Genomic DNA, 23,971 nt, shown 5'->3' on the forward strand with positions numbered 1-23,971 from the left:
GGTAGAGAATGATTTATTGGAGAAGGCTTCCCGGACTTGTGCAATGAAGAGGCAATTTCCCAGAGGGTTCCAGATGTTCCCTGTAAAAGTCACGGATCAGAAATGCTCATTAGTGTGGATGTCTATAATCTGGTGTTTTACTGAGTCAGTTTAATCAGGCTGTTTTAACACGGCACACTGGCAGGGGCATTGCTGAGCTCTAGAACTTGTGGAGTGAAAAGGTGAGAGGGAGAGAGCAGAAGAGCTTTTGAAAGTGTCTGCATTCATGTCAGCCTGCTGGATTACATGTATATTGTGTCACACTTGTCAGCAAAGCCACGTTGCTGTCTAAGTTAACTGGGGTCTCATACAATAGAATTATATACAATACAGAAAAGAATCACCCACTTCAGTATACAAGTGGGCAAGGACATGGCACAAGATATTTGATTAGCTGGGTTGAGAAACTGGATTTAGAAACTGGTTATAATCTCTGCAAATTCTCTGTGGTTTTGTGTCCTCTGTCAAATACAGTGGAGGCATTTAAGAAAATTAGAAAACTCAAGTACAATATATAGCCAGAAGCACACTGTGCCTCTTGGGAGATGGACTTCAAGTTTTTACTACCCAATGCTCACAGGAGGATCATTCATTTTTAACATTTTCTCAGTGGTCTTAGCAGCACTTAAAAAGAGTGAAAACTGCCTTTTTTTCAGTGGGAGATCAGAAATGCACGTGGTTGCAGCTGATGATCAGCCTGTGGATATGTCAGAGCAAAGATGGCAACAGTGAAATCTTCAGGGTTTCTTTCTTGGAGACTATAAATAGGACTGTACCCCTGATGAGTTCTCATTGCATCCACAGCAGGGAGAAGGCAAAGGCATTTTGTGCCCCAGCACCAATTGGCTTTCCTTACTCATTTCAGCCTTTGGGAATCACACAGCCCTGCAGTCATCATACTATGAGCCCTCAGTGGCTGATGCACGAGAGCATTGTGCAAGTCAGAGGCAAGATGGAGAGCAGAACCCTGAAGCTCCGTGTCCTCCCCACTGCTACACAGGCTGTGGCTCCTTCCTAAACAGCACTGCTCTGCAAATTCTCAGCAAGAAGCTCCTCTGAAGCAAAGCTGTTCCTGCCCTTGCCTGGCAACACATCATGGCCCACAAGTCCTCACAGCACCTGGATGCAAGTACAGTTAGATAACAGCGTTCACCAGGTGACAACCCACTGCCCAATCGGATCGTGCAGCCACATCAATCTTAATGATTTTCTGAAACTTTAATTCATTTTACTCTGTAGCCATTCTCATTTACTAGCTGAATTAATTTTATATGGATTGAAAATTCAAGTCAGTCACTTTGAAACAGAAAAGTGGCATTTTAAAGTCTATATTCTGTCCCGATCCTATAAATACGTCTGCCTCGCAGAAATCAGCTGTTTACGGCTGATCTTATAGCAGAGGATGACTCAAAGAGGCTTACGTGCTGCATTGTTTTTATCAGAGCTGAACAAAAAACACCCCTAAGTCCTCCGTGAATTAGGGGGATCAGTGACCGTGGGTAGCTCCTGCGTTGTTTCCCAGCCAGACCAAGTGGCACAGCTTTCTGGTGGCCTGTGCCCAGTGCTGTGCTGCCAGCAGTAGGCAGTCACATTTTGTTATGCTTCCATACAACAACAGGCAGCACTTGATTTCCTCAAGTGAGAATTAACAAAGCAGAAATAGCTCATAGACTGCTGATTACTCCAAACGTGGTTTCCTCCTCCCTTGCCCCGCTTTATTACAGAGCACATACCAGCGTTGGATTGAATTATAAACCCCAAAATAATACTAAAAGAACACAAGCAAGGCTGTAGAGCCAGCCCTGCATACATGAGGGGATCTAATAGAATTAAGGTGCTTTTTGGAGCCAGTAAGTAAGGCTGAATGATGCCCTTGGGGATGAGAGCTGGGGGGGAGCAGAAGTTGCATCGGGCGTTGCCACATCCATCCTGGTGTAACTCAAAGTAAACGACACAGAAATAGGAGGGAGCAGCTGGCCAAGGAAGTCTGGTGGTAGGACAGAGCTATTTAGGGAAGGACAGGTTGTAAGGAAGTACAGAAGAGCCTCACAGGTGAGGCCTTGTTACCACTGACTGGGCAGTGAAACACTAGGGGGAAATGGAAAGTGCTGCTTAGGTGAGGGCAGTACCCCTGTCTTCTAATACAAAGATTGATGCCAGCACTGTGTGGGGAGGATGGAGATGAGAACTCAGCAGCACTATAGCCTAGGCCAGGATGAGCCCGTGTCCCCTGAGAGGACAGGCTGAGCCCCTTCCTGCTTGGGGAGCTGCTCTGAGCTCTGAGCTGCTGGGTACATGTCAGATTCAATTCCAGTTGTGTTTTTGACCTCGGTGATTAGATTAATATTGCAAAACTCCAGTTTGCCCACTTGTGAGATGGGAGGTGTTTGTTATGACTTTGTTTCCTAAACATGGGAAAGCCTTTGAAAAGCAAAGGGCTTGCTCAGCTGTGTCCATAAACATTCAAATTGCTCCTGATTTGTTTTCTTCACCCATGTTTACCCTCCTAATCTGCTTGTTGCTGTTTAGCCAACGCAGAGATGCTGTGATCCCAAGATGGGAGCAGCCTCCTACCTGCAGCGTGGGATCAAACCTCTTGGCCCCCACTCCTGAATTTGTGATGAACCAAAAGGCCAGGCTCTTAAGTTCCGTATTGAAATTCCTTTCTTCACCCCAAAAAGAGCCCATTCCTAGCAGAGTTCAGCTGACGATGCAGAGCTGGGATAAATGCGGTTGCCATGTGCCTGTGGCTCTTGGCCCATTTACCAGCACGGGGCTCAGCTGTGAGCAGGTGTCTGCAGCCCCATTCCTCTGCCAGGCAGCTGGAGCAGCCCGAAGTCCGGCTTTTACACTTGGTTTGGAAGGAAAAAAAAAATGCAATAAACACACACTACAATTTACATGATTTTTTTTCCCACAGCCGAGACTAAAATCAGTCTTTATGTGCTTGGAATTTGTTTAAAATAATTGCTATTTATGCATTTTTTTTGGCAATTTACCAATCTAATCAGCATAATTTGTCTGTGCTGGAACAAATCCACAAGACTCCAGAAGTGCTCTGCAGATCATGCAGATTAAACATGAACTAATTAGTAGATTTCTGGATCTCTTAACTCCACAGCTTTAGAAAAAACTGACAATGGCCACCAGCATTCTCACATGGAGAGGGAGACAAAGCCCAGACACACCAGCAAAATGACTACAGATGTAGCTATGTGTGAAAAATCTTTGCAAAAGAAAAAGCAACAACAACAATAAATAGAGATAATAAACATCAGCAATTCATTTCTGTGTTTTCCTAACATGTTTTGAGAGTGAAGACTTTTTTGTGATTTTAATTCACTCTTCTGTGGAAATTCGATGCAATTGTCCTAGAACTAGTGGACATAAACCACCGCAGGGTAAGAAGGAAAATATAGAAGCTGTGAAGATGAATCTTGAGTTCAGCCACAGCCAGTCCAAATGCATCTGAAAGCTGTGACGACAGCAAAAAGGAAAGACTATGACTATTGTACTGGGAACAAACCCAAAAACTGCTTTGCCAATACGTGAAGACTTCTTCGTTCTGAAAGTTTTCTCAGAGTTTCCTCAGGAGACCACAATAACTCTACACCAAATGTTCCAGGAGATGATGAAGAACAATAACAGCTGCTCTGAAGACCATTGCAAACAATGGAAAGTCCCCAGTTGATTGGCTCAGTCTTGAATCAAGTCCAAAATTCACAGAATTTCGGAATAGAAGTAAACCCAGCCTCTGGACTGCAATAGTAGCATTAGGGCTGAGAGTAAACTCACATGACCCCATCACTTAAGCCCCGTCCTACAGCTACCACTGAAAGCCTAACAAAGAGCCTAACAAATGCTGTGGTTCAGTGCTGGTCTTGGGAGATGCTGCTTCCCATCCTTTTGTTTGAAGGAGTAACATGAGTGTCCTTGGGAAGATCTCTCCAGAATTGCATCCATCATGCATAGCGTGATGTTCTTTGCTGAATCTCAGTGGGACTGCAGCGGCGGTTTGGTGCCAGCCAACACGGGCAGGTTGCCCACCTACTCCCACTGGCACCAGGTTTATGTGAAATCTCCAGCTTGGGCTCGCTGGCACTGAGTCTGGCTGCTCCTTTCTCTCACTGTCCTCCCCAAGAGCCTCAGAGCTTGCCAGGAGGTGAGAGCATCAGCCGTCGTGTTGGGCAGAGCTTTGGCAGAAGGACACATCCCTTCTTCACCTCGCTGGGACCTGAAGCAAAACCAGGCAGCACAGCTGCGTGTCCATGGGCTGAGCAGAGATTCCAGCTCCTGATCCTCATACTTAAACCCCGCTGGAATTCATCTCCATTTACCCAAAGAGCCACTTAGCAACATGGCAAAGAGCTCAAAACCCCCTCTAACATTATTTGGAAGCACAAGCTCCGAAGCATTTATTCAAAGCTCACCCACAACTTCTCATTCAGGGCTCATTTTCATCTGCCCCTCCACAGGCAGCACGGTGCTTTGGGGCACAGGAGGGCATGTTGGTCTTTTGTGGCCACGGCAACTCAGGGAGGACAAATTCCCCAATGACTTCATGTCTTTGCGTGTCCTCGAAGAGCAGGGCAGGTCGGTTTGTGCCCCAAGAGGCATGTTGGCACTTTGGCATATGAAGGCAATGCAGTCAGCAGCCTCTACTTTATCTCCTTAATCACCTCCCCAGCCCTACCTATGTCACATGCTGCTACTTCAGACATGATCTCAGGGTGGCTTTTGCAGCGAAGGCTTTATTTGGGGAAAACATAGCAGTCAAAGGTTTGCACAAATAAAAACATTCAGTTGTGGGTACAGCCTTGCAAAGCTAAGGGTGGGCAGCAGGGTGCTGTGCCCTGGCACCTCAGGGGACACGGCAGGACGTGGCTTTGTCCTGCTGGAGGAGCCATGTGCTCGCTGCTGTTGTTCACATTAAGCCTTCCAACGTGCTGTTTTATAATATTGCTTTCTGCTCTGCAAAGGCCTTATGGATCTGATGATAGATAATATACATAAGGCAAAGAGAAGGGTAGTTTGTAAAACTAGCCTTTTGGTGCTTTTTTCAGTAAATTAATGTCTTTCAGAATGCCTCTGTACACTGAAACAAGGATTTGCCATACATTACGTCGTTCGGGCCTATGATTTAAGTTCAAGCTTTTTAAAAGCCAGGGAATGATCCACTATAATTTAACCCCACCTCCATGCAAAATATACTCTCCATACTCTTGGTCGTCTTAGCAACATGAAAGCAAAGCACTCGGAGGTCTCCGAAGCAGAGCTGCAGCACTGAAACTCAGCTGTAATGCACAGCGTGGCGAGCCCCATCCACTGTGACAGGCAGGTAAAGAGCTTAAAGTCCAACCCCAGATTTTGGTGCACTTGGTTGTGTGATGGGCACAGCCACCTGGCATCTCCGCTGCCCAGGCAGGAGTTCACATGGTTGGCTCACCCATCCAGGTATCTTGATGTCTGATGCTTCCATGTAAAAAAGTGTTGGGTCATTTTTCTCCAGATCTTCCTAAATATAGTCTGTTCTCAATCTACGGGTCAGGAACCTCAGACACATCTCTTTGCAGCACACAGATGAATGAAAATGTCCCTTCCTTAGAGCTAGTACTGTTAAAAAAATCTTAATGAGCATCTCTTATTCATAGCAATGCCTTGTTTTTAAAAGCTTGGCACTTCATATTTAAGTAACAGCTTTTAATGTGTTTTTTTGCATCTCTTCAGAGTCGCAGTTTGCTTTCCTTCCACCTCTCTCCTAAGTCCCTTGAGCACAGGAACACAGCCTTTCACCTACCTCACCCAAGGCAAGTCCAACAAGCTACCAAACAGCAGCTATGAGGAAATACCTACACAGAAGCAGGGGAAGAGCATGCAGAAGAAGGTAAAAGCCCATTTGCACTAGCAATGGAAACCATTTTGGACCCCTGGAAATCATACCCAGGGGGCTTCAGCTCACACTAAGCCATTGTTAGGCCTTCTCTCTCAGCTTCTGCTTTTAAGGCTCAGTCCTTCATCATGTAACGCAGACAACTTGCTTTGCCTGCATGACAGCTCTCTGCATTTTGCCTGCCTGCAAAAAGATGAAGAATTAGCATTCTCAGTTAATTTTTTTCCAAGCAAGAACAGTAATATTATTTGTAGGTTTTAATGTCACTCCTGTGTTCTTGGGCACCCTGCTCAGTGCTTTTGAAGAGCAAGAGTAGTATCGTTAACAGTGATAAGATCTTTATATGCCTGTTGTCCTTGAGGACTTTGATATTATAGTAGCATTGCATTTGATGAAAACTTTATCTGCAGACAGTCCTTCCCGTTCAGCCTACCAGAAAACTCTATCTTTGACCTTCAAAGGCTTTTGAATTCACATGCAGCAAAGAAATTGCAAAGTGAGCACCTGACATGCAGTGTTTGCTAGACCTGCCATTGCCAGCTCATAACCTTCAGCTGCTGCTTGTTCCCTCCTCCCAAGCTCTCTGAAATGCCTTCCAGCCCTTCCAACAGTGGCAGTACCGTTGATAGAGACTAAAGGTCAGTGTGGGATGGCAAAGTTCTCTGCCAATATTTCAGGAACCAATTTCCTCATATATCAGGATGTATATAGAAAATCTCTCTGCCTTATGCAAATACTTCCTATCAGCAGATAAATCCACTTGCACCACCAGGCGCATGTGATTACGGTGCCTGAGCTCGAGGTGACACAGTGGCAGTACGTGGTACCATGCAGTACAGCAGGTGGACTCCTTCTGTCTAAAGGAGTCCAAGCTGCAAGGAATGACCCACTGAGCAAAAAATAACCCATTCAGCTCACTGCTGCGCAGAGCAGACCCTCCAGCTGAGCCTACATGCAGGTCAGGATTAGGATGGGGGAAATGTGGCTTTCATACTACCTTAAGTGCTTGAGATGGACAATATGAGTATATATCACAAAAAAATGGACAGCCGTGATAGAAGGTGCTACTGTGGCACATGGCTCATCAGCAGTGCTTCCTTTTTTTCCTAGGACAGTGGCTTGGAGACCAGTCTCCAAGGCTGAAGTGTTTTTCCCAATAAACCCATGCCTGGGATTTAGGAATCCTCCCTCTGGCAACTTCATCATCAGACAGGAGCAGGAGCAGCTGAAAGATCCCTTCTTGCAATGAGTTAATTTTCTCCCCTGCTGTACTTGTCGTCACTCATGTATATTGCCATTTGTTTCCTGCCCTCCTCCTGCTCAGGGAGCTGCTTAATCACTACCTGCCAAGTCCTGCCTTCCCATATTTCAGGCTGCTAATTTCAAAGGGTGTTATTTGCTCCCTGGGCAGCACGTAGTAAACCAGAGGAGCAATCAATACACGGCGTGAACCGGAGCTCAGGCTGCAAGCGGAAGTGTTGTCTCAAACAACAGGGGGAAGATAAACCCTTGTTTCCTTCCCACAGCACTGTTGATGGCACATGTGTGCTGATTTGCGTCACCCCACAGCCCCAAACCCCAGTTGCCAATATCCTCTCCTCCCATTGCTCTTTAGGCCCTCCCAGCCTAGAGGAGTCTGTGCCACTGTGCTCCCCAGAGCCATCGTTTTGGAAACAGGAGAGATTATTCTTCTGAGAAGCACTTAGCACTTGGGCAGTGCTACAAGAATACAGCAAAACAAAAGCAAGAATTGGACTGGAGCATTCCCTTCTTCAGTTAAACATGAAGGCATTGTCCAGGCTGGAAAGCTGCCTTCTGTTGGAACTCGTTGCTTAAGTTGAGGTACCAAAAGCCTCTTTACATGGCAGCTGAACTAGGGCTGTCAATTCTGCTGGTGACGCAATGAATAACCGATGAGGAAAAACAATGGTGGTTGGAAAAGTGGTGGAAAACAGCATTTGTTTGTAAAGCTGGCAATGGAGCTCATGTATGTGGCTGCCTTGGGCTGCTGCTCTGCTCCTCCAGCAATCCCACCTGGAGCAGCACATGGGCCACCACATGTCCTGGGCTGGTGTTCCTGTGCCACTGACGTGGATGAGAAGCAGTATGGGCACAGAACGGCACTGCCCAGCACAGCAAAGGGGCAAGGAGCACTATGCCAACTGCAAGTGCTTCTAGGCTTGGGCCCTGCATTTTAAGCTTTGTACTGATGTCTCACAATTAAACGGCATCAGCTGTGTGGAATGGGATTGCGTGACAGCTGCACTACCCCCAGGGGCATCTCGATAATCACTACATTAATTGCATCCCAGCTTCTACACTTTAGCCCAGTAAAACTGAAAACAGTATCTTATGCACATCAGTTTTAATTCTTCTTAAGCATTCAAGGCCACGAGAAGAGTTCTTCTTTTCTATGGATTCTGCCTGGGATGCTGTTTCTCTCCACAAGTGTTTCCACTTGCTTTCCTTACCATAACACTTTCTTGCTGCTGGTGATAGCAATCAGATGTAATGGCAGTCTATAGGAAGGGTGGCTTTTAAGAGCCTATCTGTAAGTTCAAAACTTAGAGCCTGAGTTGACTTGTATGGAAAAACTAGGAAAATTAAGGTTGTAGAATGATGTTTTGCTTATGGACACACCTTCTAGAAATGATTCAAATTCGAAGTCAACTATTATTAAACAAGCAGGGTGCTTCCCTGGGGGTGTGGCAGGCACTTCAAACTGGGAGCTGGAAGGGTTCCAGAATTCGGGAGCTGGAAAATACAGCTCATTTTCACTCCAGATCATGATTGTGCTTCATTTCAATAGCCTGAAGTGGCCTGATGGGTTTTCCTTATTTTAGGACTCTGTTTTGGCTTGTGTTGAACTCTGGAGCGCAGCTGCCACTTAGCTGTTATTTTATTTTGAATTTGCTACTTGTACTCTGATCACCACTGTTGGCCCAACGATGCCATGACCACTCTCCTACAGGCTGTAGGGATAGTTATGTAGAAGCCCCTTCCAAAGCTCTCTTAAGGCAGCACAGGGATTCTCAGGGGCACCAGAGCAGATCCCAAGCAGACATGTGATACGGCAGCTGCAAGTAATGGAAGGAGAAAAGACTATAGGAAAAAAGTAAAGGAAACAGAAGGTTACACAGATTGCTCAAAATATCCTCTCATTCCTGCCAGATATTAGTCAGCCTCATCTCCAACCATAACGTGTCCTCTCCCACAGTAGCACTGCTTTTTGACCTCCCTCTCCCTCTGCGATCCAATATCCTTTGCTTTGACACCAGAGGTTGGGAGCAGGACCTGGTCTGTCTTATTCACAGCTAAGGTGGAAAGAAAACCTTTGGGCAATCGTGGCTAATCTATAGATATCTGACAGCCGTCAGTGGTTAAATGCTGGCTGGCTGTGTTGTTCTGCCCCATGCACACCCAAAAAACAGGGTGCACATGTGGAGCTAGCATGCCATTTTCACTAATTTTTCCTTCTTGACTACCTCCTCTTGCAGTAAACCTCCATCATGGAGCTCCTAGATCCAGCTGAAGTTTGAGAGATGCTACCATGGCCCTGGATGGAAGGAAATACATTTCAGATGACAGTAAGTGCCATACAAAGCATCGAGATCCCAGACAGAGACCACTGTTAGTGTCATGGACAATAATAAAGACAAGGAGTGTAGAAGAGCACATGCAGTCCATGCTAATTGCTCCCACTGCTATGAAAATGGTGAAGTGATACATGATGTGAATGGACAAAAAAAAAAGGTCAAAGCTGAGGAAGGCAGCCCTTCTTCCACGATGGAAAGGGAGGAAGCCCATATTGGCATAACAAACCATGAATAATGTAAAAGCAGCTGAGCCTGAAGCTGAGCTGTCCATGATGTGCCCTTCAGTGACTTCGGATGATCTTCCTCTGCAAAGCAGGGAGGGGGCCTTCTTTTCCTGCTTAGCTGGTGTTTTTGAAAGTTCTCCTGCCACATGACCATAGCACACTGTGCCCCCACCTCCAGGCAGGAATCCCTACAACATAAATAACAATCAGCACCAACTGTGCAACCCCGAATTAAGTGTAGAGGCAATGATGAGACTACTAGAGGTACTATTTAGGACCAGGACATTGCCAGGGGAAGATTAAAAGTGTTGTCTTCTTCAAAAGTGTCGCCTTCTTCAAAACAGTCATCAGTACTGTTCAAGAACATTTCTCTTTATATTCCTCTATCTTATCTCCACTTCATTGTAGAAAAGTTCTGGCTGAGAACTGAAGTGCCCATGCAGTTGTAATCAAGCCACACAATGAGGGTCTCTCCTCTCTCATTCTGCCAGCCAGGGACACTCGCTGTCATGCTGCATTCATGCTCTCCGCTCAGGAACAGAAGTGTCAGCTCAGCCCTGACTCAGGCCCTCCATGCCAGGGATGGGAGGGCTGTTTCACAACCTGATTCAGAGTCTCCTGATGGTCTGGAGAAGAGCTTGTTCCAGTCCTGATTCACGCTTCTGTGATCTGATTCCAAGTCTCCTGGCCCAGTGGGGAAGTGGGACTGTGATTCAGACATCTGAATTCAGAGCTGGCTGACTTGGGACTCCTAGCCTGTGCTATCCTCCAGATGACATCTGCTGCCTAGGTGCTCTCAGCGAGCCCTTCTGAGCTGCACTTTGGACCAGATCAGTGCAAAGGAGCTGTATGTTCAGAGATCTTCAGGCTGAAATTGCCTGCTGGGTGAACAGATGCTAATCCACCTGTGTGGGTCACTGCACTTTCTACCTGTTGGCACAGCCTGTCCTGACACAGTGCCACAGCAGATCCTGCTGGATTGATACCCTTTGTGTCCTGCTCTGAAGAATCTAATGAGCTTTTCCAGTATCAACAGCACAGGGCTGCTGGGTATGGGGCCTCATACGTATACTTACAGGACCTGACAGTGGCTCTTGAATTCTTAATCCTTCTGAGAAGCAGACTGTGTTCTTTCCAACAAGGATCAGTCTGGACTTTGCTCACTTGAATGTGCTAAGAGGAGGTGGCAGGCAGACAGAGCCAGGCAAAATTGTAATCCTTCACAGTACCACTGGAAAGAGGACCCATGAATTTCACACTACATTAGAAGTGAACACCTTGGTAAAGCCCCTCTGGTTTCCTCCATGTTTCTCACTCCCCTTGGTATATTTCATTTTTGCCTTTATGTTTAAAATGGAGGTGAGAGTGGATCACAGGATGCAAACTGCTGATGCAGGCAGTGCCAGTGGGTGTTTAACAGCCGCACAACTTCAGCATGGGGAGGCTGGAAGCTCCATAAGAGTCTTCACTGTCATCCATTGATGAACAGTGAGAAGAACAGCCAAACTAACAGGCTGCAGGAGAATGGGGATTTGAAGGGGCTGTGAACTTGGTGGTTGATTTGGGAACATAGGACCAGCCTGGTACACAGGGCTGGCAGCAACCACAGGTCTTGTAGTTGCTGCCAGCTTGATGGGCCCTCTAAAAGGACTGATACTGATCAACATTAGGCATACACAAAGATGTCACAGCACTCAAGCTGTCCTCACAAGGCCGTGGAGTCAAGAACTGAAGGAAGAGAGCAGGGTGGCTCCAGGGTCAGCCATCCAGCTGTTGGCAGAGGAGGGAGCTGAGCGAGGGGCTCAGCTCTCCAGCTCAAGGCTTCATGCTGCAGAGAGCCCAAACTCTGGTGTTAATGGCAAACACTTCTAAGGTGGAATTTTAAATCACAAAATGCACACTTTCCTTCTTCTTTTCTAATTTTGCTTCTGGAGGGGAGGTTCTGCTTCAGAAAGGGAAAAAATGCCTGGCACGCCTGAGCACTGCTCATCATGGAAAGAGGCAGAGCTTGTCCCGGGCACTGCAGTTGTTTGCCTTGCTAAAAAAGCCACCACTGCTTATCTTAACTCTGAGCTCTCTGGCATTTTCCACACAACAAGCTGGGCATGTCCCAGGGCTGAGGGCTGTGGCGTGGCTGCTGCTGGCCGGGTGTGAACAAAGCACCCGCTGTACTCAGGGAAGTACAATCCCTGCTCTATGGGCACCCAAAAACAGCCAGGGATGTCTGTAGGGGACAGGATGGACTGCTGTGTGCTTTCCAGACAGACAAGGGTGTCTCTCCTGTTGTGGGATTTCAGGGTACAGCAGAGCCCTGGGATGGAGCACCAGCCTCCAAACAGTTAACACAAAGCAAGCTGTACAACAGTTTTTTTTTTGTTTGTTTGTTTTTTTACATACAGCTGCAATTTGTTCTTCCCTGTCACTAGAACCAAGGAAGCTGGAAGTAAATTGCTTTAGTCAAATCAGGACAGAGCTAAGTGACCAACAATCTGCCTCTGTGTCAGCCCTGGATATTACTTTTTTTTTTCCCAGATAGCGATGCAGGCTGAGATGTTTGCATTTGCTCGCTCACTCTCATGTGATCAGCAATTGCTTCACCCTCCCAGTTTCCATCAGGAGAGGTATACTAACAGATAAGTGATCTATGCAGCCATATTACCAATTTCCTCATCCAGGAGAAGCAAGTGCACTGCACAAAATCATTAACAGCAACAGAGCACAGAAATCTCTAACTGCGGGCTGCATCAACTGCAGAGCAGCAGCACGGCTTTGTAATATTTACAACACGTCCAGGCACATCCAGCTACCTAGAGTGACCTTGCTGATGGTTCATGCAATGCACACCGCTTACCTGAGCAACGTGCAAGCTGAACGTGTACACCTGCATACGTCCAACAGAGCCTCACATAGCTTTAGTGAGAGCTTTGTATGTCCACGTTTCACTTTTTTCTTACAAAAACATTTCCTGGCCCTTTTCAATAGGAGCAGAACTGGTAGATCAGGTGGGACTGAGGTAAGCGCAGTCCAGCTGTAGCCAGACAAACAATTGGCTGAGCACGGGGTTTGTGTTGAGCAAATAGCCCAGGCCTCACTGGTGTCACTGCACTGTCAGCTCACGATGACTTTCTTGTAGGCTTATGTGCTCTGGGCACTTTGGTAGAAGGATGCAGCACAACTCCTCTCAATCCCCATCCCTGTTCCCATCTCTGCCCCCATCCCCACAACAGCTGCATTGCCACCCTCTTGGCACCCCAGCCCTGAGCCTGTTGGCTTTGAGGGGCTTTGTAGGGTGCAGAGACATGCACTGAAGAACAACTCTGAAATTAACAAATCAAAGGGATAATGCTTTTTTTTTTTTTTTAATTATCTGCTGCCCTGGTGAGGGCACAAGAAGAGTAGTGTTGTTTGTGAAAGAAATAGCAATGCCACCTGAGTCTTTATCTGAAAGAGGATCAGACTCTTGTTCCTGAATCAGAGAAACCCCAGCTTAGTTACTAACTCAGTGTCATCTTCCTTCACTTCTGATTTGCGTGCACAAGTTTCCATCCCCTTCTCCTGCATGACCTTCATGCATGGGCCCTGCTTAGAGCTGGCTGGTCTGGGCTGGGCTGTACCATGCTGTGCTGCACTGCCAGGTGCCTCCCTCCTTCCCCAGCTGCCCAGAAGCTGATTTATGTGACCTTTAAAAAAAACTTCTCCTGGACATTTCTTCAAATTACCAAACCTTTGTTTCCTTCCTGCTGCCTGATAAGTGCTAATTATACACACAGCTGCTGAAGTATTCTCTTCCCTACAGCAGGTGAAGAAGATTCCTATCACAGCACATGCTCTGAAACTCCTCAACTGTTTTCTTAAAGTCATTTGATGCTACCTGTCTTTAGCCTTGCAGAAACTGCCTGTCTGTATTTTGGTGGCATGCACAGAATTACAGGAATGTCCCTGAGAGGGGGGTAAAGCAATGAGAATTAAAGGAAAGCACGGGATCATTGGGCTAAACTGACTGCACAGCTGAGACCAGTGGTCCCACCTTCCTCCATTATCAAAGCACTTCAGACCCTACAGGCAGAGGCTCTGGTAGGAGTGCCAAAGCTACCCACTAGCTGTAAGCCAGGACACACAGCTGTTATGGACAGGTACCATAGGTGCCATGAACACGTGCCATACCTTTGTACCACAGGTTACCATGTAACTCAGCAGGACGAGTCCAAGAGAACCATTGCATGGCTCAACCTTCACAATCTGTGCAATGTCATGAGCATACTGCGGAGTGAGGTATGGCGGTCAGTTTTCAGTCCTTAAAAGTTTTGCATTGCTTCTCATGCTGAAGAAGGACCAACCAACCCGCCGCTCTGTTTGCAGGGAGGTCAGTGAGCTGCCCCCAAGCAAATTGCCAATCTGATTTTGTCCTCTGCTGGCTTCAGCTTTATTGGTTTCATTCCAGGCACTGATGTCCTACAGCAATTAGTTTTGATTCAAGTGCTAGCACCTCGTGCTCAAGTTCAATGTCCTGGCATCTCATGTGAGACTGACAAGATGCATCACAGCTCAGGGAGCTATCTTAGTAACATTCAGCTGCCAAATATTTTACAGGGGTGTTGATGCTGAGGAGGTATTCTGTGTTATTCGCACCAGAAGCAGCTTAGAGGACCCACAGCTCTGTAACACACATGGGTGTAGCCCTAAAAATAATAATGAAAAGTGCAGAATATGTACTGGCATGTCACCCCAGAACAAAAGGACTCATCTGCACTGTTCCCTGAGGGATGAGCCATAAAGCAAGGCAATAACACCATATAAAATAATACAGCAAGGTTCTCCAAGGACGGCAAAGGGGAGGAAGTCAAACTAGAGCCATACGAAGCAGAGAGGAGTGTTCAGGCAGGAAATTAAGGAAAGCCTTCAGTGTGAGAAGAGGGGACTGATCCCTGGAGGGGAACCAAAATGGCACAGCAAGAATATCAACTGCAACGTGACTGCAGGTGTGTGGGACTCAGAGGGTAGCAATGTTCATTTTGTGCCAGACTGCCAGGACATGTCTGTCAAGGTTTGTCCCTGCTGTGCCAGGCCAGAAGGCCGGTCTGTGTGCAGCACTGCCTGGTGCCAGTGAGATGGCTGCCAGGAGATGCTCTCACCTGGGAACGTTGAACGTGGGCAGGCGCTCATGGCTGCATCTGTGATGGTGAAATATCTACTGTAACTTAATGCATTATTGGCAACCCTACTTGCAAAAGCTGTTCTGAGTATTGGGCCTCCCTGCCTTGGAAATCTAGTACACATGAATATACTCTGAGCTGGTAAAAGGCAGTCCTGGCCCCACTGCCTCCCCAAGTACCACATCAAGAGTAGATCATTATTCACAAATGGCTGTACGCAGAGCCATGTCAGCTGAAGCACAATCTGGGCTCGGTGTGGGGAGCTGCCTTGGCTACCAACACTCCTGGCTACCCCAGCTCTTCCCTCAGTGGATTTGCATATTGGGTCAGGGCAGCCATTCCAGCAGCTTGATTTGCAGCGGGTAATGTTATTCATGAAGCTGTTTGGGACTGCAGTGCCCAAATCCTTGGTTGCTATTTGCCTGCTTCTTTCTCCCTCATTCTTCCTTGCTTTTTACTCCCCTTGTCTGTTTAAAAAAAAAAAAAAAGTTTCTCTTGGCTGTACTTTCACTAGGACATTGCAAAGTCAGGCTGAGAGCAGTATTAAATGAGGATAGATGCCAGGTTCCTTTTTTTGCTACACACACACACACACACACAAAAATCTACTAGAATAGCACCGAGAGCTGTAAATTAGGTCATCTTTGCACAAGAGCTTCCCAAGCCTTTCCTCCGAGCAATGCTGCACAAGCATTTGGTGATGACTGCTTTAAAGCTATCTGGTGCAGCTTGTCTTGGGGACTGGTGTGATGCAGTGAGAGGGTTCCCAGGGCTGCCCCATCCCCTGTACAGAGACATGAACTGGGATCTAGATCCACTCCTCTGAGGGTGCATAGTCAGGGAGAGGCACAGGAACCCTAAGGCTAGGTGTGACACCCAAAGGAGAGAGCCAGCATGAGTATGGGGGGAGGAAAGGCTGCATTCAGGGAAGGTGGGCCACAGAACCTCTAGGATAAGCAGCAAAGGGTTGGTAAAGGTGAGGAGGGAGGTTGCCTGTGGGACATTCCCATCCAGACCCGCATGACTTCCAGCACACCACCACAGCGGCTCAGAAGTGCCTTTACAACCCAAGCCATTCTGTGATATTTTGATATTCTAAAAGCACATGCAGCACGCTCACCCAGCCTCCACTGACCCTCAGCTCAGGGACTCGGGTGACATCTGTGTTTAATAGCCCGAGGAGTACCTTCCTTGAGTGAGTCTGTCTAATTGCTCCTTGAATCTGTATAACCTTGGGGCAATATGTTCCATCCTCTAAATACGTGTTTGGTGAGCACACAGCCAGCCTCATGATCACTCTCAGCCGGCCTCCTTGCAGCCATATCTGCAGCTCTTGTCCTTTGGGAGGCTGTGGATTCATTTTTGGGGTGACTTCGTAGTCCTCTGCATTGTGAAAGACACCATGCAGGTTTATGAAAGCAGCTAAGAGCAAGGGTTGAGCCAGGCTACATTTCAGTAGCACAGTTTGGGTCTTTCTTTGAGTCATGCTTCCTTGAATCTCCTTCTGGCACTGCCCCATCACCAGCATCACCTTCAGCCCTAGGATCATCGCTCCAGCCCCTTCTCTGGCTTTGAGGCCAATCCCAAAAGGCAGCTGCTGGGCGTGGGCCATGCTGGGAGAGCTGAGAGCTGTGAGGGGAAGGCTGATCCTGGGAGTTGGGATTTAGGAGCCCTTCAGCAGCCTTTGTCCTATATTATACCTTCAGCACTGGCTTCTTCTCCAAGGCAGGAATGGCTTCTGAGCTGGAGACAGATACACCAGGAGCAGAAAACAGAGAAATGGATCCAAGTATTCAACCATTAATCAGGAACTTGAGAAAAGTAATTAGTAACTTGGCATAATGCTTGGGAAAGCCAGAGAAGCACGTAATGTGGGTAGGAGAAACGAGTGAGAGGATAACCTGGAGAGCAAGAGATCAGAACAGGCAAAAGCAGAAATCCCAGGCCAGCACCAAGCTGGTGTTCCCTGATGGGCAAAGGTCCCCTGGGCTGCACAGCTCCACTGTGCCTCTCGTGGTGGCTTCAGGCACCTACAGAGCTTTTGGGGATCTGTGTGTCAGAACCTGTGGTGCAAAAGGCTTCACAAGAATGTGAAATCCTTTCTAAACCAAACTGTACAGTGTACACCACTGCTGCGGTCTCCACAGAGGTCTCCTGGATGGCAGGGCAATGGTCCCAGAGTCCATCCAGGAAGAGAACTGTGAGAGAAATCTCACTCTGGCATATATTACAAGCATAAGAAAATAAATGTCAAATTACCTATGAAAACCTTATCACTATCCTGGCTCTTAGAGGAGACTCTGGAAGGGTGCTTTTGAGATCTTTGCGACCTGTGGTCTGGCAAGAGGGGAATGAGCTCTTTGCTAGGGAGACTGAAAGCTCTTTGCTGCCTCCTGCTCACCTTCCTGGAATAAAGGCAACCAAAACTACTACAAGTGAAGCAGAAACTTTTTTACCTTAACCAGCAACAGTCTTCGGTTTGCTTGCCTCACAGAGGCCACCTGGAGCTCCTGCAGCGCTGTGGGACAGGGTTGAAACCTACAGTCAGCAAGAGCTGACAGCTCGGGCCTCACAGCCCTCTGCTTATTTACACGGTGCTGTCCTGTTTGGATGGAGTTGGGGCAGGATGTGGTCTGTAGTAAATACAGGAAAAGTATATTTTCAGTAAAAGGGCTGGCAGTTGTTTCGAGTTTTAACTGAAGCAGCCCCGCATGGAGTCCTCGCCATGTTGGCTGAGGAAGGCACTGAGGGCCCCCTCTGCACAGCGCTGTGGTGTTGCTGTGGTAGTTGGAGTCTCCAAACTATAGAGTCAAAGATATTTCATGCTAAAGGAGACCACAAATCATCTGGGAAAATATATGCATGGACTCAAACCCTAACACAACTCTTGATAATTTTCTTCAACCTCATAATCAAGCACACATCTCAGTTGGAAAGTTGTGCAGCGTCAATTGTGCACCAATCCTCATAGTTCAAGTGCTGCTTCTTGGCTAGGGAACAAGAGGGATATTAAACAAACTGCAGGTTGCAGCCTCTGGCTCTGTAATTTCAGGATTCCCATGCTCAAAATGTCTGACAGCCTATACATGGATTTACCATATAGCACTGCCCCCTGCTGTGGCTTTGCGATCCCCACACGTTTCATTCGCAGTCCCTCCTGGTAGGTGTCATCTGCCAAGTAACAACGATTTCATGAAATTCTGGGCTGCTCACCGTGTGTTTATCTGCTTGATGTCCCACAGGTCTCCCATAACATAGAACCTTCCTCAAAACGTCAGGAAGAAGTGACAGCAGAACAAAAGGGATGAAGGAGGGACAAGGAATTTGGTCAGCATATCTCTTTAACGGAAATCCCTGGGTGATACCTGAGACCTGGGGGCACCTGAGCAGCAGCAGCTGCAGCCCAGCCTTTGACAACAGGGTTTACCCCACAATGCAGCAGGTGGGGACTGATGGGGCACAGCTGCCAATGCTAATGGGACAAGCCCAAGTGAAGCGGGTGATATCACTCGGTGATGGAGAAAGTACGGGTCTCTGAAGCACCATCTGGGCACAAGCAAGGTGCACTGGGTTGAATCCTCAAGCACGGTGCTGGGGAGCAATGGTCCTGCACGGCAGTGGGAGAGGCACTGCGGGGAATTGCAGAATCACAGAATATCCCCAGTTGGAAGGATCCCACAAGGGTCACTGGGTCCATCTCCTGGCACCAGCCAGGGCCTCCCACAGCTTGCTCGCTGGGAGCAGCACTACAGCAGCTGGGGCCTTCTAAAAGCTACTGTTAACATGCTCACAACATTTTCCCAGACAGTCAGGATGTAAAACTGCACTCCAGTGACATTATATTTGTGGTAACCAAACCCTCTTACACAGTCATCTACCTTGCTGGGGCTAAGCAAGTTCTCTTGGCACAAGATAATTTTTAGCATGATTCTCTTTCCAGCATTGCCAGGGCTGATGCTGAAATTCTCTCCAGCCATTCAGCCACACTCAGAGTAGGCCTGGTAACTCATCTAATTTCTGGTAACTCGAGCTGCCTTTGTGTGACTGCTGTGCCTGCAGCTGTGCTGTGGGACCAACAGGGTTTATGGTGGATAATGGATTTCAAAGGTGCCCTCATGTCCCATGGAAGTGATTCTGTTCTCATTTCTGGTACGTGACCATAGTAGCTAAAGGCCCAGCCTTTCACCTGCTGAAATCCATCACAGCCTTGCCCTTGCCTTGAGAAGAAGCTGGTATTGACTTTCAGTTAAAGAAGGAAAAGAAAAGATAGAAGAATGCAACAAATGCACACAGAGCATACCAGAGCCCTGTCGGCATCCAAGCAGCGGGAGGAAGAGCTGCAGTTTTTGTAAACAGAGCACAGGGAGAGGACAGGAAGTTTTGGGAACTGCATACATCCTAGATTAAATGAGATTAGCATGCATTTATTCAGAATAAACCACAAACTATCTTGGCAAAAAGTCTACCCTACAGTAGATTGTAAAGTACTAGATGGTAGGTTGTAAAGTGACTTGTCAGATAATTCTTTGATTGACAGATAAGAGGTGGCTGTTGTAGCGTGATTCACAAAATGGAGCCCTGGGGCACCCTTACCTACAAAACAGCAATTCCACCCACACCACCAAGAAGCAGCTGGAAGCAAGAGGAGAGTTTCTCACACAACTGTGATTGGCACCCTGGAGAAGCAGAGACTGAGATGGCTCTCAGAGGGGTGTGTTAAACCAGAAAGAATGCTTTTTTTCGTTTACATTCATCCTGGGAAAAAACTTGGTGTTGTTGAACTGCCAAAGCCACTGGAGTCATCATAGCATTCCCTGTTGGTTTAAGAAACACAAAGCTTGATTGCACATCATGGCTTCTTCTTCACTTCGTCAGCAGCTCTCAGAAAATGGGAGCATATTTCTCTTTATAGTGATGTCTGTGGCTCAGCTAGGAACAGAAATAACAAGTACTGAGGAATATCTCTGCAAGCTTGGAAAAGTCACCAAGGAGATGCAGAGCAAAGCATGTCTGTTCATCCTCTGTCCACTTTCCAAAGCTGCTCTTCCTAGGAAAGCAGGAAGGACATGGAAAGTCTTCTTTTAACCTCTTCTTCCATTTATTTTGTTGATGTTGCCAATAAATTAAATGTATCCAGTTTGCAGGGATTAAAATGGGCTGATATTATGTCATTGAAAAATTACTTAGCTTGCCACTGAATCAGCTCAGCGTTGCCCTGCACAGATATTTCTGCCCAGGAACAAAAACAAGTCTAAAAGTCAGAAATGAGAAGACAGCTGGCAGGATGAAATGAAGAAAGAGAGAAAGTCAGCTGCCCCCTCTGGGGACCAGACGTCTTTGAAACAAGCCCTGCCAGACCTAACAGCCTGTTGCCTGTTGCTGGGCTCTAGCAAAATATTAGCAAAGGCTGAATCCTGTACTCCTCAAGACTGTGGTATGTATATAAATGTAAGCTGAAAGTGTGCTTCACGCAAAAGTGTGAAAGCTGCCACTCAACACTAATGTTTGTGTCTCACTGATCCCTCAGCACATCCAAGAGAAAGGGGGTGAGTCTGCCCTGGCCCTGAGGCTGGTCCCACCAAGGAAGAGGGAATTGCAGCCTCCCCCTGAAGCCAAACCCCTGCCAAGGACAGGTATGACTGAAATCTCAAAACCAGAAGGGTTTTGACGTGGGCTTCACCTTTTCCCTGCAGAGAGAAAATGCAAACCTGCTTCCTTTCAGCATGGCTGCTCACACAGGACATAGGCTTATGCTCAGGCTTTGTGCTGCCATCATTATTTTTACCAAGGCATGGATTTTATTGACATTTCCAGGAGTCAGGGTGTTACAGGACAGTTGGTACTGCTATTCATATGGGTCCTACTGTGTCTGCTACATAGGAGAGATTTAACAACAGACCCCAGCTTATTTCTTTACCAATTAGTATTCAACACTGTAGCTGGTAAATTTCTCCTTAACCACTTTATGAAGTTACATTAGTACCTCTCCTACTGCATAGATTATACTAGTATAATTGGCATGCATGTTTTAGACTGGAAGAATTATTCCATTTCTGCTCAGGAGTAGCTATCCCAATACAGATGTATTTATAACAACACATCTGTGCCTGCTCAAGGCGAATTCTATGGCTGTAGTTGTAGGGACACAGCCTTCCTGTGTGCACAGCTCAGCGTGGTGCTATCTTCCAGTCAACAGAAGACATGAAGGATAATGATGTCTGTTACAACATGGGTTTTGCTCCAAGGGAAGAGCACCCTTCCTCCAGCAACACGAGGGATTTAATAAGGTAGGAAAACAGGTGATTCCTAATGTCAAGAGAGATTCTTCAAAGGAGCTGTATCTTTCCTCCAGTGAAGAAAGCTGTTGAGTACTTTTTTTTTTTCATCCAACAGCAGCAGGTGCAATTGAAGACAGCCAAACCTCTGGCTTGTCTTGGTTGCCTCATTGCTGACCCGAATAGCTGCCTTGTGGTTTGGTGGCATGAGCAGCCAGCCTGTTTTTCTGGGTGATGTTGGGTGGGGGTGTAATGGATGAACAGCCCTCTTCCTGTGAGCCATGCAGTGAGATTGCTCCTTACCAACTTTGTGTCCATAGGGCTGTGACCATCATTGCCCATGCCCAGGGACTGAGCCTCTCTGTACCCCATAAGCCCCCATGCTCTTTCAGCATCTTACACCTTAGCAAGAGTTTTTTTACATCGGTTTTCCTTGTTGTAATTTTCCTTCTTGAGATTTCAGAAGTGCAGTGCAGCCTTCGCCTCTTCAGCTTCCCTGACTTTAAAAAAGCCTCCCTGCATCACTAACGATCTAAACATTTGCTATTAAATTATCCATCACAGCTTCTCCTGCAGCAGAGGGAGTTGATGATACCGTCTTTATGGAGGATAAAAATAGCCAACGTCACATGCAGTAGCAGTGGGGAAGGCTGAGGCAAAGCGAGCAAAGGCAGCAAAACTTCTGCCTTGGTTGCAGTTGTCTCCTTCACCTGCAGCCACTGGGAATTGGGAAAAAAAGACTGAGTTCCTATAATTGATTGAAATGTGCCCAACACTGTCTGAACTTACACTGAAGTCCTTCACATGGCAAGTGCTGGATACTGCAGGTTTCTCACAGCAGCCTAAAAACTCCAGCAACTCCAAATTGTGAGCAGTGCCATCAAAGAAACAAGGATTTTGCATCCATTCCTTTCTGTTTGGTTTTGGAACAATTGTCAATTGTATGTGTGCTACTTGGACTGGGATGATGATTTCAGAAGAGGTTTGCTGATATTTTAAGATCTTCATAGCAGTTCAGTGAAAAAAAAAAAAATCAATGGGAGCACTTTTCCCTGTAGGTATGCAAGTTCCAATATTTCTGGCCCAGAACTCTTCTTGCCTGGGGCTAAAGCTCTGCAGGGCTGCAGAACAGACCCCATTATCAGCTGCTGTTCAGGAGACAGCAGAATACCGTGCAGGAATTTCTCATAAGTAAAGACAAAATTGTAGGCTTTGCATAGTTATCATATATCCTCTTCCTACAGTGCAATAATTGCTTAGAAATAGATAAAGAATCCTTTACCCTTCCCCAGCACCTTCAGGGCACAATCAGAAGTCACACACCCCTACAGACATCCCAGTGCAGCAGGGACATGCCAGGCTGAACAGGAGTGTATATATTTATCTGAGATTTTCTATGTGCAATATTAAGCTTCTGTTAATCAATAACTGGGCAGCTGCAGCATGCCTATTTCAGAGAAGCTCATGCTCTGCTATTTTAGTGCTGTGCATAGAGCTGATGGCCATCCTTCCCCAACAAACAGACATTTAGAGAAGCTTATCACAGAATGGCTTGGGTTGGAAGGGACATCCAAGATCATCCAGTCCCATTCCCCTGCCCCCAGTGGAGGAACCATGGCACAGAGGAGAAAATGCAAACACTCCGAAACAATCCCGCTTTGCTAAAAGTTACATCTGCAACTTATAAAGCGAATGCCATGGTAAATAGCTATTAGTAAGGCTGAATCATCTCCCCATCCTCTGCACATTTTCGCTTTGACATTTGTTGTCTTTTTTCTTCTGTTTAATGAGTGAGTGAAATGCATTTGAAACTTGTGTCTGTGTACTGAAGCAGTTGAAAAGCTATTTTAAAGGGAAAAAAAAACCAACATTTAGAATGGCTTAAAGCTCCTCAGTGCAAAGAGAGCTCATAGAATGATACTTTCAGTGAAATCCTATTCTGCATTTTATTCTGATTTATAGCAAATAAAAAATAATAAATCTGAAGACCAAAGCTATTGAAGCCTCATTTTCTCTCTGCCTTTAATCCAATCAGCTATCCTAAACATTAACACACCAAACTTTGCTCAGGTACACTGAGCTTTGATAGAATCATAGAATCATTAAGGCTGAAAAAGGCCACTAAGATCATCTAGTCCAGTCATCAACCCATCACCACCACACCCACTAACCATGTTCCTTCAGCTTTACACACTTAGGAGATATGCCTTGATTTGTCTCACTTTTGAGATACATTATTCAGGAGAAAACTGAAGTTAAATGACATCTGTGAAAAAAAATAGTGAAATAGTGAGCACTTCATACCAATGAGTTTTGCAAAGACAGCCATGTGATGGCCAGTTTCGATATTATTAACACTCCATTCACCCTTTTTCCAGCCCATTACCAGTGCCAGGAAAGAACATGTCTTTCTGCATAACCTCCATTTGGGTGCAGTCTTAGAGAATTACAGAATCACAGAGTATCCCGAGCTGGAAGGGATCCACAAGGATCATCCAGTCCAACTCCTGGCTCCACACTGCACAACTCAGAATCTCACCAAAATCTTCACAAAGCGAAATACCGATCACAAAGAGCTCCAACCATTGGGTAAGGCAAAACAACCCATTCTGCAGTTGTGTATCCTTCACGTACTGCAGGTGTGTTGGCTGCAACCAATCATTGCAGGTTCAGAGTCAGAGTCGCTGCTTTGAAGGTGATGACTCTTCATGGGCTTGCAGATTTTGCACCAGAATGCAGCAGGATAAATCAGACCTGAAATCTGCTTGATGTTTGGAAACTGGATAAAGTCTTT

The 23,971-nt window shown here is 46.6% G+C and overlaps 1 protein-coding gene across 5 annotated transcripts in view; it reads left to right on the forward strand.

Annotated features, from left to right (window-relative positions):
• Positions 1–23,177, forward strand: part of TRMT61A (tRNA methyltransferase 61A) — a 47,905-nt gene extending 24,728 nt beyond the window's left edge. The window contains exons 5-7 of one of the 5 annotated variants that reach the window (XR_016467070.1): positions 5,767–5,923; positions 9,427–9,516; positions 10,158–23,176. Coding sequence is in view for 2 of the 5 variants with exons in the window: in XM_090141700.1 (XP_089997826.1) it covers positions 5,767–5,880 (114 nt within the window). In the remaining 3 variants the exon portion in view is untranslated. Of the gene's footprint in view, positions 1–5,766; positions 5,924–9,426 lie in introns of all 5 variants that reach the window. The other 4 variants (XR_016467069.1, XR_016467071.1, XM_090141700.1 and 1 more) reach the window with 4 other exon arrangements.
• The last annotated feature ends 794 nt before the right edge of the window (positions 23,178–23,971 follow it).

Source organism: Phasianus colchicus, chromosome 5, assembly GCF_987193195.1.
Source record: "Phasianus colchicus chromosome 5, bPhaCol1.hap1.1, whole genome shotgun sequence".
In the NCBI taxonomy this organism is placed as follows: Eukaryota; Metazoa; Chordata; class Aves; order Galliformes; family Phasianidae; genus Phasianus; species Phasianus colchicus.